Below are 17,168 nucleotides of genomic sequence, written 5' to 3' on the forward strand. Positions count from 1 at the left end.
CAGAATTGTTTATTATTGGTGTTTTGTCTATTCTTATTTGAGTTTTGCTTTGCATTCAAAATATCAAAAAACAGGTTTTGTAATGTTAGAATGGTATAATGTTAATTAGACCATTATTGAACTGAAAGAAAAATTGGAATTTGAATTAAAAAAAAACATTGTAGCAATACAGTATAATATCACATAATATTTTTCAGAAGATATCAATATGCAATTGCGACTTTATTTCTCAGAATTGCGACTTTATATCTCGCAATTCTGAGAAAAAGTCACAACTCTGACTTGATATATTGCAATTGTGAGAAAAAAAATCAGAATTGTGAGATAAAAAGTCGCAATTATTATTATTTATTTATTATTCAGTGGCGGAGTCAAGCTTCCATAGTAATTGTATCCCTTCCATCAGTAATTTTCTTTCAATTACACCCACGCTCAAAAAATAACTACTGGGTAATTTGTTAGTCAGAGAACACAATGAGGTTTTTTTGGCACATGCATTAAGCAGGGAACACAAATATTTATTTGGATAACTTTAAATAAAACGAGACCGTATTGCATCCTATTGTTTTCAATGGCATTTGGGTAAGGGTGTTATACGATTTTCCGAACAGCAGGAGGCGCTGTCTCGAAAAATGAGGGGTCTGAGAATGCGGGACTCTGGGTGCGGGACTGAAGATGCAGGCTCCGAGTCTGCAGCTTCATAATGTTGCATCAATCCCCCGTTTTAGCCCCGCCCAAAAAATCCGGCTCACAGCAATGGTGAAAAACTGTTTAATGGTCTAACTCCACAATTTAGTACTTCACAGTTCTCAGTCTTTGTAACATGTTTTAGCAATACATTTCTAGCACTTATAATGTGTTTAGAATTTTTTTGTAGAATTGCCTTTACAGGGACTTTAATGTTCAATATGATATGAAACATTTATCACTACATAAAAGATTAAATAAAATGAACTGAATAAACTGATATTTTGAGCTGTGATTAGTAATGCAGCTCTATATGATTACTCTATGTCAATCATTTGTGTGTATTTTTATTTCCTCTGAAGACATTTTACTCCGTTCAAATATTACAGGACTCCTGAGCTATGAAAGATAAGCCAATGAGAATACCCACATAAAATGTCCAACTTTTTAGCATTTTCTCTACTGATTTGGAGAGAAAATATGTGGAATACTGTAAGACAACAAAACATGTAGAGTACTACTAATTATTTGTAGATGAAAACATAATCAAACTAGCCAAAATATGAATTAACAAAAACAAAACAGAATGGCTGGGGGATGTAACATTTCTGCATGCACAAGTTTCATGTGGGTCTGCGAATGGGCAATAAAATTTTAATCTGTGTGCAGAAAAACTGGCCAAAATCATACAGGACTTGAAATTCCTAATTTATCCCTTAAAACCTTGCTCCCAATGTGAGCAAAATTGAGTTGGATTGTACTCACTTTCTCTCTGTAGCATTAGATTACAATCAGAGACATAATGAGGGTCTCTGAAATGCAATTATTTTAAATGGTATTGTAAAATTCTTTGTCCTGAGGGTTAATACTCCATGATATCGAATCATGGAAAGGAAAAGTAATGAACTGGCTCACAGACATGACTCTCCGCCCTCTGGTTTCTACCAACACACACAGAATTGCAGATGCATAATGAAAGCACATAAACATGATGACGATGCGTTCACCTAAGGCCATCATTAATAATTCATGATTCATATTCAAGCCTTTTATGAAAACGCCCTGGTACATTTTCAGTGTTTTTTTTTTTTTTTTTGTCTCAGTAAATGTAACACTTCTCCAATTTGACCTTTTCACCTCTTCTAATGCAACATCAAGACGTTAAAATCTGGATGTTTGTTTATAAATGTGGCGAACATTCTGCATCTGCATCTTGACAACCTGCCATTCCTCAATTATCAGATAATCTAATTAAAAAACTGTGAGCACAGCAAGCTGAAAACTATAAGGGCTCGTTTTCATGGCTGAGGTTTGGGATTCTGCTGAGGCCACGATTTCTCCTTTATAGTCTAACCCCATTGTACCTTCAGCCTCAAAATCCTGCCAATCTTCCATGGGGAATCACACAAGAAGATCTCCGAAATGTCAGCCTGACAGAAGCACTTTTCACTGCCCTTCCCGCCACTGCTGCAGAGCCACTGGAGGACGGAAAAGGGTCACTAACTGTGTGTGCATGTGCGCAAAATGTGTGCGTATGCATGAACGCGGCTGTAAGCTTTAGATCGCGACACTAGGGTGGCAGATATGCATGAATGGCATCTAAATCATTGTGGTGTTACGTAAAAAAAAAATGCAAAGAGTGTTTGTGAACACTCTTTTTTCTGTTGAGCTCCAGAAGTGAGCCCCAAGGCGAACCCTTTTGACCTTTCCAAAATGTTACTGCCCATTTGGCACAGCAGTCGCAGCTAATAAAACTTTCATAATCATGAATTTTTGATTCCAATCCCACTCCAGGCCTTGGGCTAACCTGGACCGTGGTAGCCCGAGACCCTGAGAGGGATTGAGAGCTGTTGTGGCTTGAGGTTTCATCATTCTACCCTCTGTGTTTTTGACATATTAACATTTGGAGCATTATAAGTGGGGCATGCATTTTATTTTTATTTTTTTAAATGAAAGTAATGTTTCTCTTCCTGCCTCTTCCCCCTAAAAAAAAAAAAAAATCACAATGAATTCTGGGAACTATAGCTGCAGCCCAGAAATTGCACTCATCTGTGTAGTTTTTTTTCCACAGAAAAAAGCATTCCTTGGTCTAAACATCGCATAGAAACTGGTGACCCCAAATCAATATTCTCATGGTCAACTTCGCAGTGGTGAAATTAGGAAATTCAGAAATATTCATAGAAAGTCATGGCGCTGGAGTAAAACACAGGATTTACATCTGCATTAGTCATCAGAGCAGAAGATTATGCAAGCTGCCCCCTGGTTCTTGTACAGCATTTCATAATGACCTCCCTACACACTAATGATGCTGACTTGCCATCGCCATTTATGGGGCCATAATCTTCTCTGTAACTAAGCATAGTGAATTTTTTTTTTTTTTTTGCGTTTCCCTGTGACCTTCTGATCGTGCATTTACATGATTGCATGCGCTCTTGTATGTGGGCACCTGTGTCTTTGCAACTATAAATAGGTATAGAGCAACTGCTCATATAGGACGACATTCCTGTTCAGACAGGAGAAAGAGGATAACAGGCAGTGACAGATAGGGTACATTGGGAAAAGACACTTACGGCTGGCAGAGTTTGATGAGGTCCTGGTCTGTGGTCCCAGGCGGAAGGCCCCGGATGTACAGGTTGGTTTTACTGAGCTGCTCCGCCGCACTGTGGCTGCTGCTATTGGTGCTGGGGCTGGGCGGAGCCATGGGAGGAGGGGGCGGGGCATATGACTGCTGCAAGACAGAGAAAGGCAGTAGTTGTTATTAAAAATGTATATGATTTATATGAGATTACTGTAATCTGCACTTTTAAACAACAAGGTCGCATGATTTAAGAAGAAGACAATGAAAATGTATCTCTAATGGACGTCTCTAGCCAATGTGTGCTTAAACACAAGCCGGTGAAGTTTATGAGCAGTGTTGCCAACTCACACACATTTGACACAAGACACAAGCTTTCAGGCTCTGTCTTAAGCAATCCAAGTATATTTCACGCCAAATGACAAGACAATGCAAATAAAAGGGTACAATCCAATTTGTCTTGAATTTCAAGGAGACTTATATATTCGTCATTTAATTTTAGACACTTGCCGTGTCATATGCCAGAGAGCTTTACTGTCTAATAAATATATATTTTCCCAAACTTACAAATATGTGCATATTTCATTCATATTTCAACAATTCGGCATGACAGCATACAACTGAATCAAGCTAGGCTTTTATAACTTCAAAGTACGCGTGCATGCCTGTCAACCAGACAGGGCATAACAGAAAATATGAGCACTGAAATTTAGCATACAGACTATAACATGACCAACACTTACTTTGGTCGTTATTTAGTTAAGTGAAATAGCCCTGTCAAGCTTTGTAAACACTGCTCTCTTGATACCCGTGACTGTTCGACGCCTATTTCTGCTTGCTTTCGCGTTTAAGCGGATAGCCTATATAACGTTAGTTCCTATCGTCTCAATCATCTGCAAACAAAGTTAATTTTTAAGAGGCTTATATAAATAAGCAAATTATACAATTATTTGCATTACGATCGATCAATATTTTTACGTAAGGACTAGTCTCCATGCAACATCAGATATTTCGATATCAATCCGCCGAGCGGATTTATGCTGCCTTCACGTGCTATCAGAATTATTCTAAATACAATTTTTCCTAGTTAAAAACTGGACATGAATGCCCTGTCAAATCGTATTTACCACTGTCAGGGGTTTTGATACCGTATAGCTTCCCGAGATGGACGGGCCACACACTTTAAACACGGAGGGGAGAAAGATTGCTGCTGTGACTGGTATTCTTTATTCGTGTTTTTTTCCACAACCGCATTGAGGCTAAGTAGTTCATATTTACATGTATGAATAAGCATTTAAAGCGTATTGTATGTAGTTATTAAACAGCGAAAATAGCATGTATTTGACCGAAATTCTAGTCAGAAAACTGACTAGAAAGCGTGGTGAATGTTTATATGGTTGTCAATTAATGTGACGCTAAATATCATTTTGGCTTAAAGATTTTCCCAATTAATAGGCAAGAATTAACCTGGTTCCTGTTCAACAACAAAGCACTACGAGCTCGTGATCTCGACTTCAGAAGTATGTGAACTTATGTAGCAAATGTCTGATAGCATGTGAAAGCAGCATATTTTTTATTGGACCGTTATGGAAGTCTGACCTCGTGCTCACAGCTGATTGGTCCAAAGAACGCGGAGTGCACCTGCAGTTTCGACGATTCCAGTCTCTGGACTGGATGTAACGTACAGTTGGAAAATGCCAGATTGCCAGTTTAATAATCGTCGTCAGCAAGCAAGGTACAGCACATGAGCACAACTTACTGAACTGATTGTACTTATATCCCTCACAGGTTGTTTTAACCCGAGTCCATTTTTTAATATGGCGTCTAAAGCATTTGAACCGCACACATCGAGCGTTATATATTTTCTGACAGACACGTTAGTCAGATATAGAACCATCACTGTGACAGTTAGATTGTGTCATGAGAGCTATTATTTGTGTGTGCGTGCGCTTACCTAGTGATGTCTATGTAATGTACTGTGTGTGCGTCTGGCCCGCGCTTTCTCTGTGTTTGTGATAATCATTGGCTGTCAGTTGTGCTGTACACTGGCAAGTCTCCCCTGCCATTAATCTATTACCTGCACTTCCCCACAGCCTGCAATTTCCTCCAGACAGACAGACAGACAGACAGACAGACAGGCCTATCGCGGCTAGAATAGATTCTGCGTTCATATAGTTCACACACACCCTGTGCCTCAAGCTACAGTTATGAATGAACCCATTGAATTCTCAGGAATAGGCCTACAACACACAGACAGGGAACAGAAGACGACGTAAAAGTGCCATCAAAACATATTGTGCGCATGTGCAAATAGGGAAATATGAAGCTCGTGTTCACTCTGAAAAAGTAGGGGATTTTATATGAATATGAGAAGGTGACATATCAGCAGTGTTGTAACTACTAACTCAACTTTATTTTCAGTTGCTTGAGACGTTCAAGTTTATAGTTAGTTATTGTTTAGTTTATTTGCATGGATATAAAATATATACTATATAAAAACAAGAAAGCATCCATATACTGTGCAGGGAGAGGCAGAAAACCCAAAAGGGCTTAGGCTATTTAAAGCATCCACCTAAACAACAAAGAAAAAAAATGAAATTAAAGAAAAAGCCAAATTACAATAACAAATAGGCTACATAAATACATATGACTGTATCAAGTTAATTACAAAATATATCAAAAAACCCCAAATAATGTAAATATTTGAGAAAACAAAATGAGCAATAAAATGATTCTTTATACATCTTTTATAACATATAAAAAAATATATGTATATATATATATATATATTTTTGGTTTGTTTTGCTAGATGGGATAAACCATTCCATAATTGAATACCCCTAAATCTTATAGAGGATTGACCTCTACAAGTAAGACATTTAGGAATCTGAAAATTGACGAGTTAAGTGACAGTGAACCTGTGAATTTACTTTAAAATGCATCTTAAATTGCTTTGGAATGTTAACTTTTCTTGAATATATCTTATAAATGAAAACATATACAGACCCTTTCCAAAAAATTAGAATATCATGGAAAAGTTTATTTATTTCCATAATTCCATTAAAAACGTTAAACTTCCATAGATTATAGATTCAGGGCCCACAACTTAAACGATTTCAAGTATTTAGTTGTTTATTTGTACATAATTTGGGCTTCCAGCTCATAAAACCCACGAAAACAGGATTTCAAAAAATTAGAATATTACATGAAATCACACAGTAATTACACAGTGATACCATGGTCATTGAACCAGGTTTTGGTTATTTTGGCAGTGTGGGCAGGTGCAAATCCTGCTGGAAAATGAAGTCAGCATCTCCATAAAGCTTCTCTGCTGAAGGAAGCATGAAGTGCTCTGAAAATGTCCTGGTAGACGGCTGCGTTGAGTGGACAGCACAGTGGACCAACACCAGCCGATGACCAACACAGACTGTGGAAACTTCACACTGGACTTCAAGCATCTTGGATTGTGTGCCTCTCCATTCTTCCTCCAGACTCTGGGACCTTGGTTTCCAAATGAGATGCAAAATTTGCTCTCATCAGAAAAGAGGACTTTGGTCCACTGTGCTTTATTAAATCCAGAGTCAACGTAGCCATCTACCAGCACATTTTCAGAGCACTTCATGCTTCCTTCATTTTCCAGCAGGATTTGCACCTGCCCACACTGCCAAAAGAACCAAAACCTGGTTCAATGACCATGGTATCACTGTGTAATTACTGTGTGATTTCATGTAATATTCTAATTTTTTGAAATCCTGTTTTCGTGGGTTTTATGAGCTGGAAACCCAAATTATGTACAAATAAACAACTAAATACTTGAAATCGTTTAAGTTGTGGGCCCTGAATCTATAATCTATGGAAGTTTAACGTTTTGAATGGAATTATGGAGATAAATAAACTTTTCCATGATATTCACATTTTTTGGAAAGGGTCTGTATTTGAGAAATATTAATATCAATAGTAAGAACCAGAAGTTTCTGAAATAAAGAAGCAAATTAAGTACAGTATATGGATTTGATCGAGTTGCAATTACATTCATTGTCCGGATTACATTCATACTACAGTATAGAACATATTCACTGATTCGAATGTTGCTGCTCATCACTTTCTTTTTCGACTCAGTCATATATAAGTGTTGTATTCTAATGTTTATTGTATTTAGTTTTTAATTTGCTATAACTTATTTATTTTTATAATATACAGTATTTTATAGCATAACTTTTAAACCTAATGTTCCCCAACACTGATGCACTCATAACTCTGCTTTACAAGCTGTGTCTTAATGTGCCAGAGCCCTACATGAAATCTGGATATAATAAATACACCCAATTCCCAGAAACTACACACACCATATGCGTGTCTGACATGGCTTCAGGCAGTCATGCACACACGCATGATCTGACTGCACAAAAAGCTTCCTGTGTGAGTGGAAGCTTATCAGACCCTCCCGGCCCGGTTCTCCTCGACAGATCAGGGGCCTGGCCTCCGAAACACGACGCCGGGATGGAGACAGACCGAGCGCAAGAGAGCAAAAGCTCGGCTGATCAAAGTGCGCGCCACAGACACCTCTTTCAGCCAATTTGTGCAGCTGTCAGGGGCACGGCGATAGCGCGCCAGGGTGTGTAGTGTGTCAGGAGTCATGATGGGGGAAGCCTTTGAAACGTCAAAGGCGTTCACTTCGCCATCAGACGGGCCGGGATTAGAGGGAATGGGAGAGATGATGTTGCTTCTACAATGGACTCCAGCAGGAATCACACACATACTCTAGGCGTCTCTATAGCCACACACACTAACAAATCCCATTCAGTCGTACATGCAGCTTTAGCGGAGGCACTTAACTTAACCGAGGAGACCCTGGGAGACAAATTGCCTGATGATAGATGTGCTATTATGCTACACATATGTTGTCTGAAACGCATTAGCACATTTAAGGGTTCCATTTGTGATAAGTTGTCAGTTAACAGTAGTTTGTCTTGAGATTTTGCTTTGGTAAGAAGTGTTTGTAACAGTAGGGTGATCCTTATTTTTAAAGTCTCCAATTGTCATGCCTCTTCTTAACCCTTTAAATTGTTCCTTTATATAAGAAAATACAGCATGCCAATTTTTATGGCAGTAACATAATAATTACTGGTAGCTCAATAGCTTTAAACTTTCTGAGATTTTGATGATTTTCGTAAAAACAGATCATTTGAATTGGTTTTGTACCTGGCTAGTAAAATTCCCCAAAAAATCTCCATAAAAGCATCTAATGCACCATATATTCTTAAATATGTATTTTAGATACATATCTCAGTTTACTTATTGTAGAAACTAAATCCAAATTAATCCATCCATGACCTGGTTTAGCAGATTTACCTTTCCTGGTGGAATCAATACATATTTCTATTGATGATCACCTTGGTTATTGTTTGGGTTTTTAGAGCACATTTTTTGGTTTAAAAAATTACATTACGTTCCTTGAAATTGACCCGGAACTTTGGCCGAATCAAGCAGATTATCAGGAGGCACAGGCAACCATACATGCAATGAAAGTAGTCAATGATCACGCCGAGAGAGGAGTGGCTCTGATTCAAGAATACAATGGCTATCTCACACACTCTGAAGAACAATTGCAGTTTCTCCTTCATGTGGTGGAAGATCAACGACGGATCTATCCAGACTGCAAAAAGTTAACACTGGCTGCTGAGCATCAGAAATGAGGGATTGTTGAAAACGTTGTGCTTTTTTTTAGATTGTTGTCAGTGTTGCTCTGATTTCAATAAAATGTAGTTCATTTGCAGCAACTTTTAATATTACTTGCATATCACAATAACGCTGCACAGCTTAACATAGGCAATCTTCCACATGATTGAGCTACCTCTAAATATAATTTTTTTGTCAACATTTTTGCATATTTCTAATTTTGAAGTTAAAAGGAACAGTTTAAGAGGTTAAGACACTAACATTTTGCACAAAAAAAAAATTGGACTTGATAAGGACCACCCTATTGTACAGTATACATTGTGGCATAGTAATATAAATGATACACTGTAAAAAATTTCTAACCTCCCTAACTCAAAATGTTCTAGTGACTGATAACATCTAAATTTTTCAATTGGGCCAAGTGAAATTCTGTGAATTCGGGGGGTGAGAATAACCCCTTCAGAAAGACTTCAGACTTCAGAAAGAATAACTTTCCCCTCAATAACTTGCTTCAGAAAGAAATATGAACCTGGGAATTTTCAGAATTTTTTCAGAAACCAAAATTTGGTTGATTTGACACGAAATTATATCAATATTTTTTAAATGATTTTATACTGCTTATACAGTCTACATGAGTCTTAGTTCAGCTTGTGTCATTTCTGTGATTTCCCTCACATCATTTCTAGTCATCTCTATTCTGTAGCGTTCAATCAAAGTGGCAAAAAGGCTAAAGCCTTCCAGAGAAGAGGAAACCAGTTATTGTCTGCTAATTAAACAATTCCTGGCTTTCTTCTCCTTGTATTTTGCTCTCTCTTGTCCCTGTCTTCTACCACTCTAATGACAGTAATCTGTCCATTCAGCCCCCCTCTTCTTCCGCAGCCTGGCTTCTGTAAACGTCTCCTCCTCTCCCCCGCCCCACTCTTCTACTACGGATAAATCCCTCCCTCCCTCCCTCACCGCTTCCCCATCTTCCCTCCGTATCCCAGGGTTGGCCGATGCGTAGCGGGGCTCTGCTCTTTATTAAAGGGTGAGTGATGTGCACACACATTATCTCCTCGCTGCACGCCCAGATAGCCTTCATTTCCCTAAAGAGTACTCCAGTCACCAAACAATTAGTACTTCCTGGAGAGCCCTCGAAAATGGGTTTCGAATGGCCGCTTCTCCTCTCCTCCAACCCTTCTCCCTCCTCCTGTCTGTCCGCCTGCCTTTCCCTCTCTCTCTCTCTCTCTCTCTCTTTCTCTCTTTTTACCTCTCATTATTTCTCCTCCGCTGTTCTTCGCAGAGAGAGATTGACCTCTATCAGGTCAGCTTTCTTGCGCTGCCTGCTGAGTATGTGGAGTTAACCCCTGCCTCCACCAACTGTGATTATGCTTAGGCTGTGAAAACGTATATGTGTGTGCGCAGTTCGTATGGATGCATTTAAATTATTCAGTGTATCCACACATTGATGCATCACTGCATGTGATATCAATCAATGACTTAAAATCCATGCTAAAATAAAATAAAACGTTTCTTAAAATCCTTTTCAAAAAGTCTGCATTAGAATTCAAGTTTTTAGATATGTACTTCTCATATTCATCTTAGTTTCATATGGTTTAACAGAAAAACAAAAAAAACTTCTATTTTTATGAAAATGTAATGACTCAAATGTAATGTTGTTTTATCACAGAATAAAACGTAATAAGATATTTTAATTTCCTTTCACCTTGAATACATGTGAATGTACACATTTTAATCTTTTTTTTAATACAGTTTTTGTTTTATATATATATATATATATATATATTTATTTTAAGGTGTCATTGTTACAGTGTAATTATATATTTAATAACTGAGTAATATTAAGCAACTACATGTACTTACTATAGGGTTAGGGTTGGATTTATACATTATGCAACAAGGACACTGTAAAATAAAGTGTTACCAAATATTTTCAGGTCAATATTTCAGGGAAAAAGTACTTTTTATTATTAATAATAATTTATTTTGGGGGGGAGACATGACATGAACAATGTTTACAACCTTAACTAGCCTTGCCTTGCCTTGCCAATAAAATGTTACATTATTAATTAATTTAAAGTCCCCCTGTAGTCAATTATTGTATCCCTTAAAACGCATCTTTGATCACCAAAATTACATCTTTAAATTCCTGTGAAAAAATTATTCTTCATGCCTTAAAATAGCTTGACTGCAACTCTACACCCCTGCTTCATTTAGTATACAGTACGTGGACTTATGAATATGCTTATTAGCCCCGCCACGCACAATGCTATCGCTCTTTACAACGTCGGACACATAACTGTAATTAATATTAGTCTTTTGCTTGACTATGTTATCAAACAGCTAATAATATGTTGCTAATGTTTCACAAACTATTTTCCCATTTGCCATCTCAATCTGCCTTCTAACAATCATCAGAAAAGCTTTGAACAACTCAGAACGTCAGTGGAGAAAGGCATGATATAGTTCATCATAACATCGTAATATACATCATACACCCGCTATATTGCTAAATCTACCCGATTTTTCATATCAACAGAACAATATAACGGGATAACCTGGCATCTCTCGAGACTGCCATGCTATTTAGCTGTTGATGATATGCTAAAGCCAGCCGGCACTTTGACGTGATTGGTTACAAGGTAGTAGTTTGTGACGTCAGAAACACCAGCGATTTCAAACCGCGTTTTTGATACTGTGTTTTTTTTTTTACTGCAGTTTTATGGAGAAAATACTCAGCAATGGTGTTGACTTATGAATTTGCACATGGTTCGTCTTAAAGCACATTAAAAACACTACATAGACATATAAACAACATTAAAACTTTAAAACAGTAAAAACACAGGGGGGATTTAAAGGGATATTTCACCACTGGAAAGATTAATGTTAAAGGGGTCATATAATGGTACATGCACTTTTACAAGTTGATTGCACTGAAATGTCTGTTGGCAGTGCCTGTACACAACCATCCTATCATGATAAAAATCCATCCAGTGGTTTTGTTTTAATCTCCTTATATGTTTGACCATCTCTGAAATCAAGCCGTTCGATATTGTGACGTCATAAGATCGTACGCCCCTCCCGCTATTGTGATTGACAGCCGTGTTTCAACACAAGACCCGCCCTGAGCAAGCTGTGACAGCCGTGTCATAGTAGTCCGCCATTGTTGACATGCTGGAGTAGAATGGCGTCTAAGCGATTGTGGTGTTCTGTTCTTAGATGTAATAAGGAACACAGCAGTCATTTGGATGTTCCTAAATCCGAGCCGTTGAAGAAGCAGTGGCTGAGTTTTGTTTTTGAAGCGATATGCCCAAAGGATTGACGCGGGGATTCCCTCACGGGGATTTATAACGAATAACACGTGGTTATTGTGTTAGATACGGTCAGAGAATGTCTAATACCCACAGAACAGAGTGTACCCACAGAACAGAGGGGCGGGGTGAGCAAAGCTCATTATCATTTAAAGACACATGCACTTAAACGGCGTGCTGAAAACAGAGCTGTTTTTGACCAGGTAAAATTTGTGTTTTCTTACAATACTAATGAGAATTTTTAATTAAAGTATATTACAAACTTTTAATTTAGACCCTAAAGAATCATATTAGCTTGTACAAAAATGGCATTATATGACCCCTTTAAATTGGGTCATTTATGTAGTAGAAATGTGAAATTATTTTAGAAGTTGGTGCCTTCTAGACTGAGAAAAGCCAGAAAATGAATTTTTGTCTCATGTGGATGAAAGACAACAATTCCCAGAATGCACTTGCTTCGCTAGTATCAGAAGAAATGATACAACTAGGCTACTAGTTGACTCGAAACTGAAAAGACGCCGTTTTATCGTGAGATCCCACCCCTATGGGCAGGTTGAAAACATGCGGAACTAGCTCCTACTACTGGCAGTAGTCTCTAGCCAAGTATTAGTCGTCTAGGTAGTAGTCTCTCTAAATATTGTTGCCAAACTACTAAAAACTTAATCATTTTAATGAAACACTTTCTTCATTATGACTTATCAGGACAGTTGTATTACCCTGATATTTCTGACTTTTTGCCCCTCAAAATATCAAAGTAATTTTAACAGAAATTTAAAACACGCTCATCATAGAAGAGGTGTATTCAGGCAATGTAATTGCATTTTAATGTCTTTTTGAATAATATAAAGAAAATATAGTGTGAAGTCATTGACCCATATGCCATGAGTTTTGCCACCATTTTTCCCCAAATGTGAAGGAAAGGTCTCATAGCTTTTCCATAACAATTTAGATTCTCTTGCAGACAGCTTTCACAGAACACACACACACACACGCATGCACTTGGCCTCGCTCCTGACGGTAGTGATCGATAGTACATGCCGTGACCCTGCCGTCGCAGAGACCAGAGCAGGACACGGCGAGCATTGCTCTCCTTTCCTCAACTCTACCCCCAGGGCCCCTTGGGGCGAGGGAAAGAATGCCGGCTATTTAGGGAAAGGGTTTGAGATCTCCTGCATCCGGACAGAGGAGGCCCGAGGAAGCCCCAAAGATTACACTGTGCACTTTGCGCACAAACCCAGCGCACATAAACGCATGACTCTATCTGACCCAGAAATATATTACCACATGCATTAGCCCATTAGGCTCTCAAGAAGATCTATACGTTAGAGTTACTGCAGCAAAGGCAGCAAAGATTTCTTATGGAGAGGGAGAGCGAGCAGGCAAGCGAGCTTTAAGCTCTCTGTGCAAGCGGGCATTGAGTGCTCTCTGCCATAAAAGCTCATAGTCGATAGCTTACTGCATTAGAGCCTCTTTGAATTGCAGAATTTCATATGAAACAAAGGGATGGTCTTCTACAGCTTTCTTTTGTGCTGGAGATATGGAAGGCGATCATTACTGATGAAATGATGAACGGTTTCCTTCGCAGACATGACATTGAGCCTTTCATTTGGCTTGTGACTCAAGCAAAGTACACTTGCAGGAAGTGAGCATGTCAATGATCAATGTCATAAATCATAAAAATGTCATGTCAGTGTCAGCCAACAGGGGCCTTCTTTTCCCAGAAATCATGCCTGAGAAATGTCTAATTATCCTGTAAATATTGGATCTTATATTTTTTTCTGAACACTGTCCAAGAGCAATACCAACAGATAAAGGCAGCGTCTCCTTTCCCTTTCTTGAGTTTATTGCAATCTCATTAAGATCCTAAAGCATGGCGTGAATGTGTAGGAGTAACTGCAAAAAAGAGGATTAAAATTATGTGACGAGAAGCAGTGCCTCTTTAGCACTATGATTGGCTGTGAATGGGATAATACTCGCCTGTTATCTTTGCAACTGCTCCACTAATTGGCTTGAATGGGTCAAACTGGTGGAAAAGAAGGACTAATTGACCCTTCACTACCTTAGCAATGGTTGCCATTGGCCATTTTCTCTTGCCATTGCTATTAGAGGATCTGTGTGTTTGGATAGTTGGATAACACAATTTTATGGACTTTAAAATAAAGCATTGTTGCTCTAACAATAGTACCACAAGGTACCCAGATAGTATTTTTTTTTTCCTTCTTCAAATCTTTAAATGAATCTTGAGAATTGCTTGTGGATTTGGCCCAAATTCCCAAATGAACACATATAACATCGGTAAGAACAAATACATTTGCTCCCAAGTACATTAATGCTGCTACTCTGCAGTTTTTCGGCATAATTTGAAAAAGAAATCTGTAGAGTACAAAGGCAGATAAAAATGCTTTGCAATGGCACAATTCAGTATGGCCTATGTAAGTATAATAACCAATGAGAACATTTTACTGAAAATCACTTTGTTTACAGAAATCAGAAAAAGTTTATTTAGGATATTCTGTAAAGTTTGTGAAGTTAGTAACAATAACCAAGGGGAGCTGAGCATAGCGAAGAGTCAATATTGGACAAGGCCATACTTGGTCACATCCAGAATGATCTAAAAAATCTGTAAGTGACATGGTTTTAGCAAGCACTTATGCTGCGTCCGAAATCAAATACTTCCTTACTATATAGAATGCAAAAAACAGTACGCCAAGTATGTCCGAATTCATAATATTCGGAAAAAAAAAAAGTTAGGATGACCCACTGCTTTCGGCAACATTCTGAAGCGTACATTCGATGGAAACGTTCATTATTTTTTGAAGATGTGTTGTCTGAGGTCTGAAACGAATGATTTTCACTTGCCTTCTAGAGACTTTTTGCCTACATGTTTCAAGTGTTTAACCCTCTGAGAAACTACAAAGTGGAATTGGACCACACACAGACTAAACAGGTACCAGAGCACCAGTCTGTATCTTTCATAATTCTTCCTGTCAGCAGGAATGTGAAGACAAATAAGCTGGCTTTAATTGAAGAAACACTCTGTTCCAGACGCTCAACCACACTCCAGCTTGTTAACGTCAGGCCCACGCACCGTTAATGTCATGAACGAGCTACACAAACATTCGCCCAGACAGCACTAACAACATCTTCCTCACCGGCCTCTCTCACGACAGCACAGCAAGCAAAGGTTCACACTCAGTTTGCAATCAAACTTGCGCGCCTACGCAACATATGACAATCCGCGCCTCATTCCACACAGAATTGGCTCACATCTGTGGCTCCGCTGTGATGACACTAAAGGATTATTCGCCACAATTGTTTGACCTCTCGAGTATTTGCGATGCATGAATAATCATTACCACCTCCTTATCATGCAGATATATGCAAATTTCTCTTAGGTATATTCAGAAAGCACCCCACCTCTTTCCTTGCTGAGGTCAAGGTTTAACTAAGTTAGCATGTATGGAAACTACGAATGCTGAGTGGCTCAGGATTTAATTGTCCTTTTTTTTTCAAAGGGGCAGAAAACTTCAAATAAAGTTTTCCTGGATTTAAATGCATCTGGAATTTAGGCCAAATTCCGAGTTAATTCGTACACTACATTAGCGGATGTCTCTCTATTTAAATACCCCTTCCTTCGTGACCCGCAAAATCCCCGTCCCCTCAGGGGCAAGCACAGCACATTCAAATAAGAGGAAACAATCAGAGTGTGCTTATTTGCATATGAACGGGAGATGGAAGCCTGCAAATCCGCAGCAGTCCATTTTAATCTGAGAATGACTTCCTCTTGTATTGTTACAAGAAACAGTCTGATAGCATTCTCTCTTCTCGTCTCCCAATCTTCCTGCTGAAATTAACATCCGAATGTGCCGTTCGCTCCGAACCAGACCGCTCAGAGAGCCGTGCAGACGGTAGCAGTCCGCCAACCTCTGTTGCCCCGGCAACAAAGTGGAGGACATGGTGAGGTCTTATCAATCAATTAGAAACGTCTCTGTTCACTAGAAGCATTGAGCCACTGGGTCATGATTTCTCCACAGTTTGTCAAATTCATTAGGGCCCTTGCCAGACGCATATCGCTGTTCAAAAAAAAGTTATTCTGAACATCTGTCACCTCAGTGAGCAGGGGTTTTATAGACTAATCTTCTGCATTTCCTCTATGCTAATTACTGGACAAATATAATCAAACTCCATTTAAGTTTATAAAACAGTGTTTTTAAAGTCAAATTAAAATGTAAAAAGTTTTCCTTTAGGAGAATACAGGATGCACAGAGAAAGAAAATGAGAGGAAGTCAATGACTTTTTTTTCTGGTCAAGAGTCATACACAATTCATTTTGCTTGAGAAGAGCTCACTTCCTCTGCCTTCATTAAAATTCCTTCATCAGGTTTGCTTTTGCATCAGGGCTTCCAAGAACTCCAGACTAGACCCATTCAGGGGAATTCCTCTCTCCAACATCTTTTTTTTTTTTTTTTTGTTCCCAGAAGCTGTATGAGAATCAGCTACTGTTAATTGGCATCACATGAAGGCTGGGTGGGTTTTAGGGGTCACATCCATGTTTCAGTGATTTAATGGCAGGAAGCTAACGTTGCTTTATTCAGCACTGACAGTGATGTGCACATGGTGAAGTATCAGGCTAAAGGGTTCTGCTCCTTGAAACTTTCACAGTGGATGGGATTCATCCAACAAAGCAAAGATATATGTGTCAAATGTTCTGCACTGAAATATTTTGACAACTTTTCAGATCACAGCTCATACATCTTTAAAACTACCACAGAATATACCATGGTTTTTGTTTATGGTATTATATGGTATTACTGACAATGATAGTCTTATGTTGAAACAGTATCAGGGTCTATTTTACCACTGGATTGGTATAGGATTAATTTAACAAGCAAAACAGATCTACAATCAATTGAAACT

General features: G+C 38.5%; 1 protein-coding gene across 1 annotated transcript in view; it reads right to left on the reverse strand.

Annotated features, from left to right (window-relative positions):
• The window catches only part of rbms3 (RNA binding motif, single stranded interacting protein), a 134,517-nt gene that overhangs the window by 96,187 nt on the left and 21,162 nt on the right, over nt 1-17,168 (reverse strand). The window contains exon 2 of the mRNA XM_084384735.1: nt 3,258-3,415. Coding sequence (XP_084240861.1) covers nt 3,258-3,415 — 158 coding nt within the window. The remainder of the gene's footprint in view (nt 1-3,257; nt 3,416-17,168) is intronic.

The sequence above is a fragment of the Rutilus rutilus genome (assembly GCF_951802725.1).
Source record: "Rutilus rutilus genome assembly, chromosome: 17".
Classification (NCBI taxonomy): domain Eukaryota; kingdom Metazoa; phylum Chordata; class Actinopteri; order Cypriniformes; family Leuciscidae; genus Rutilus; species Rutilus rutilus.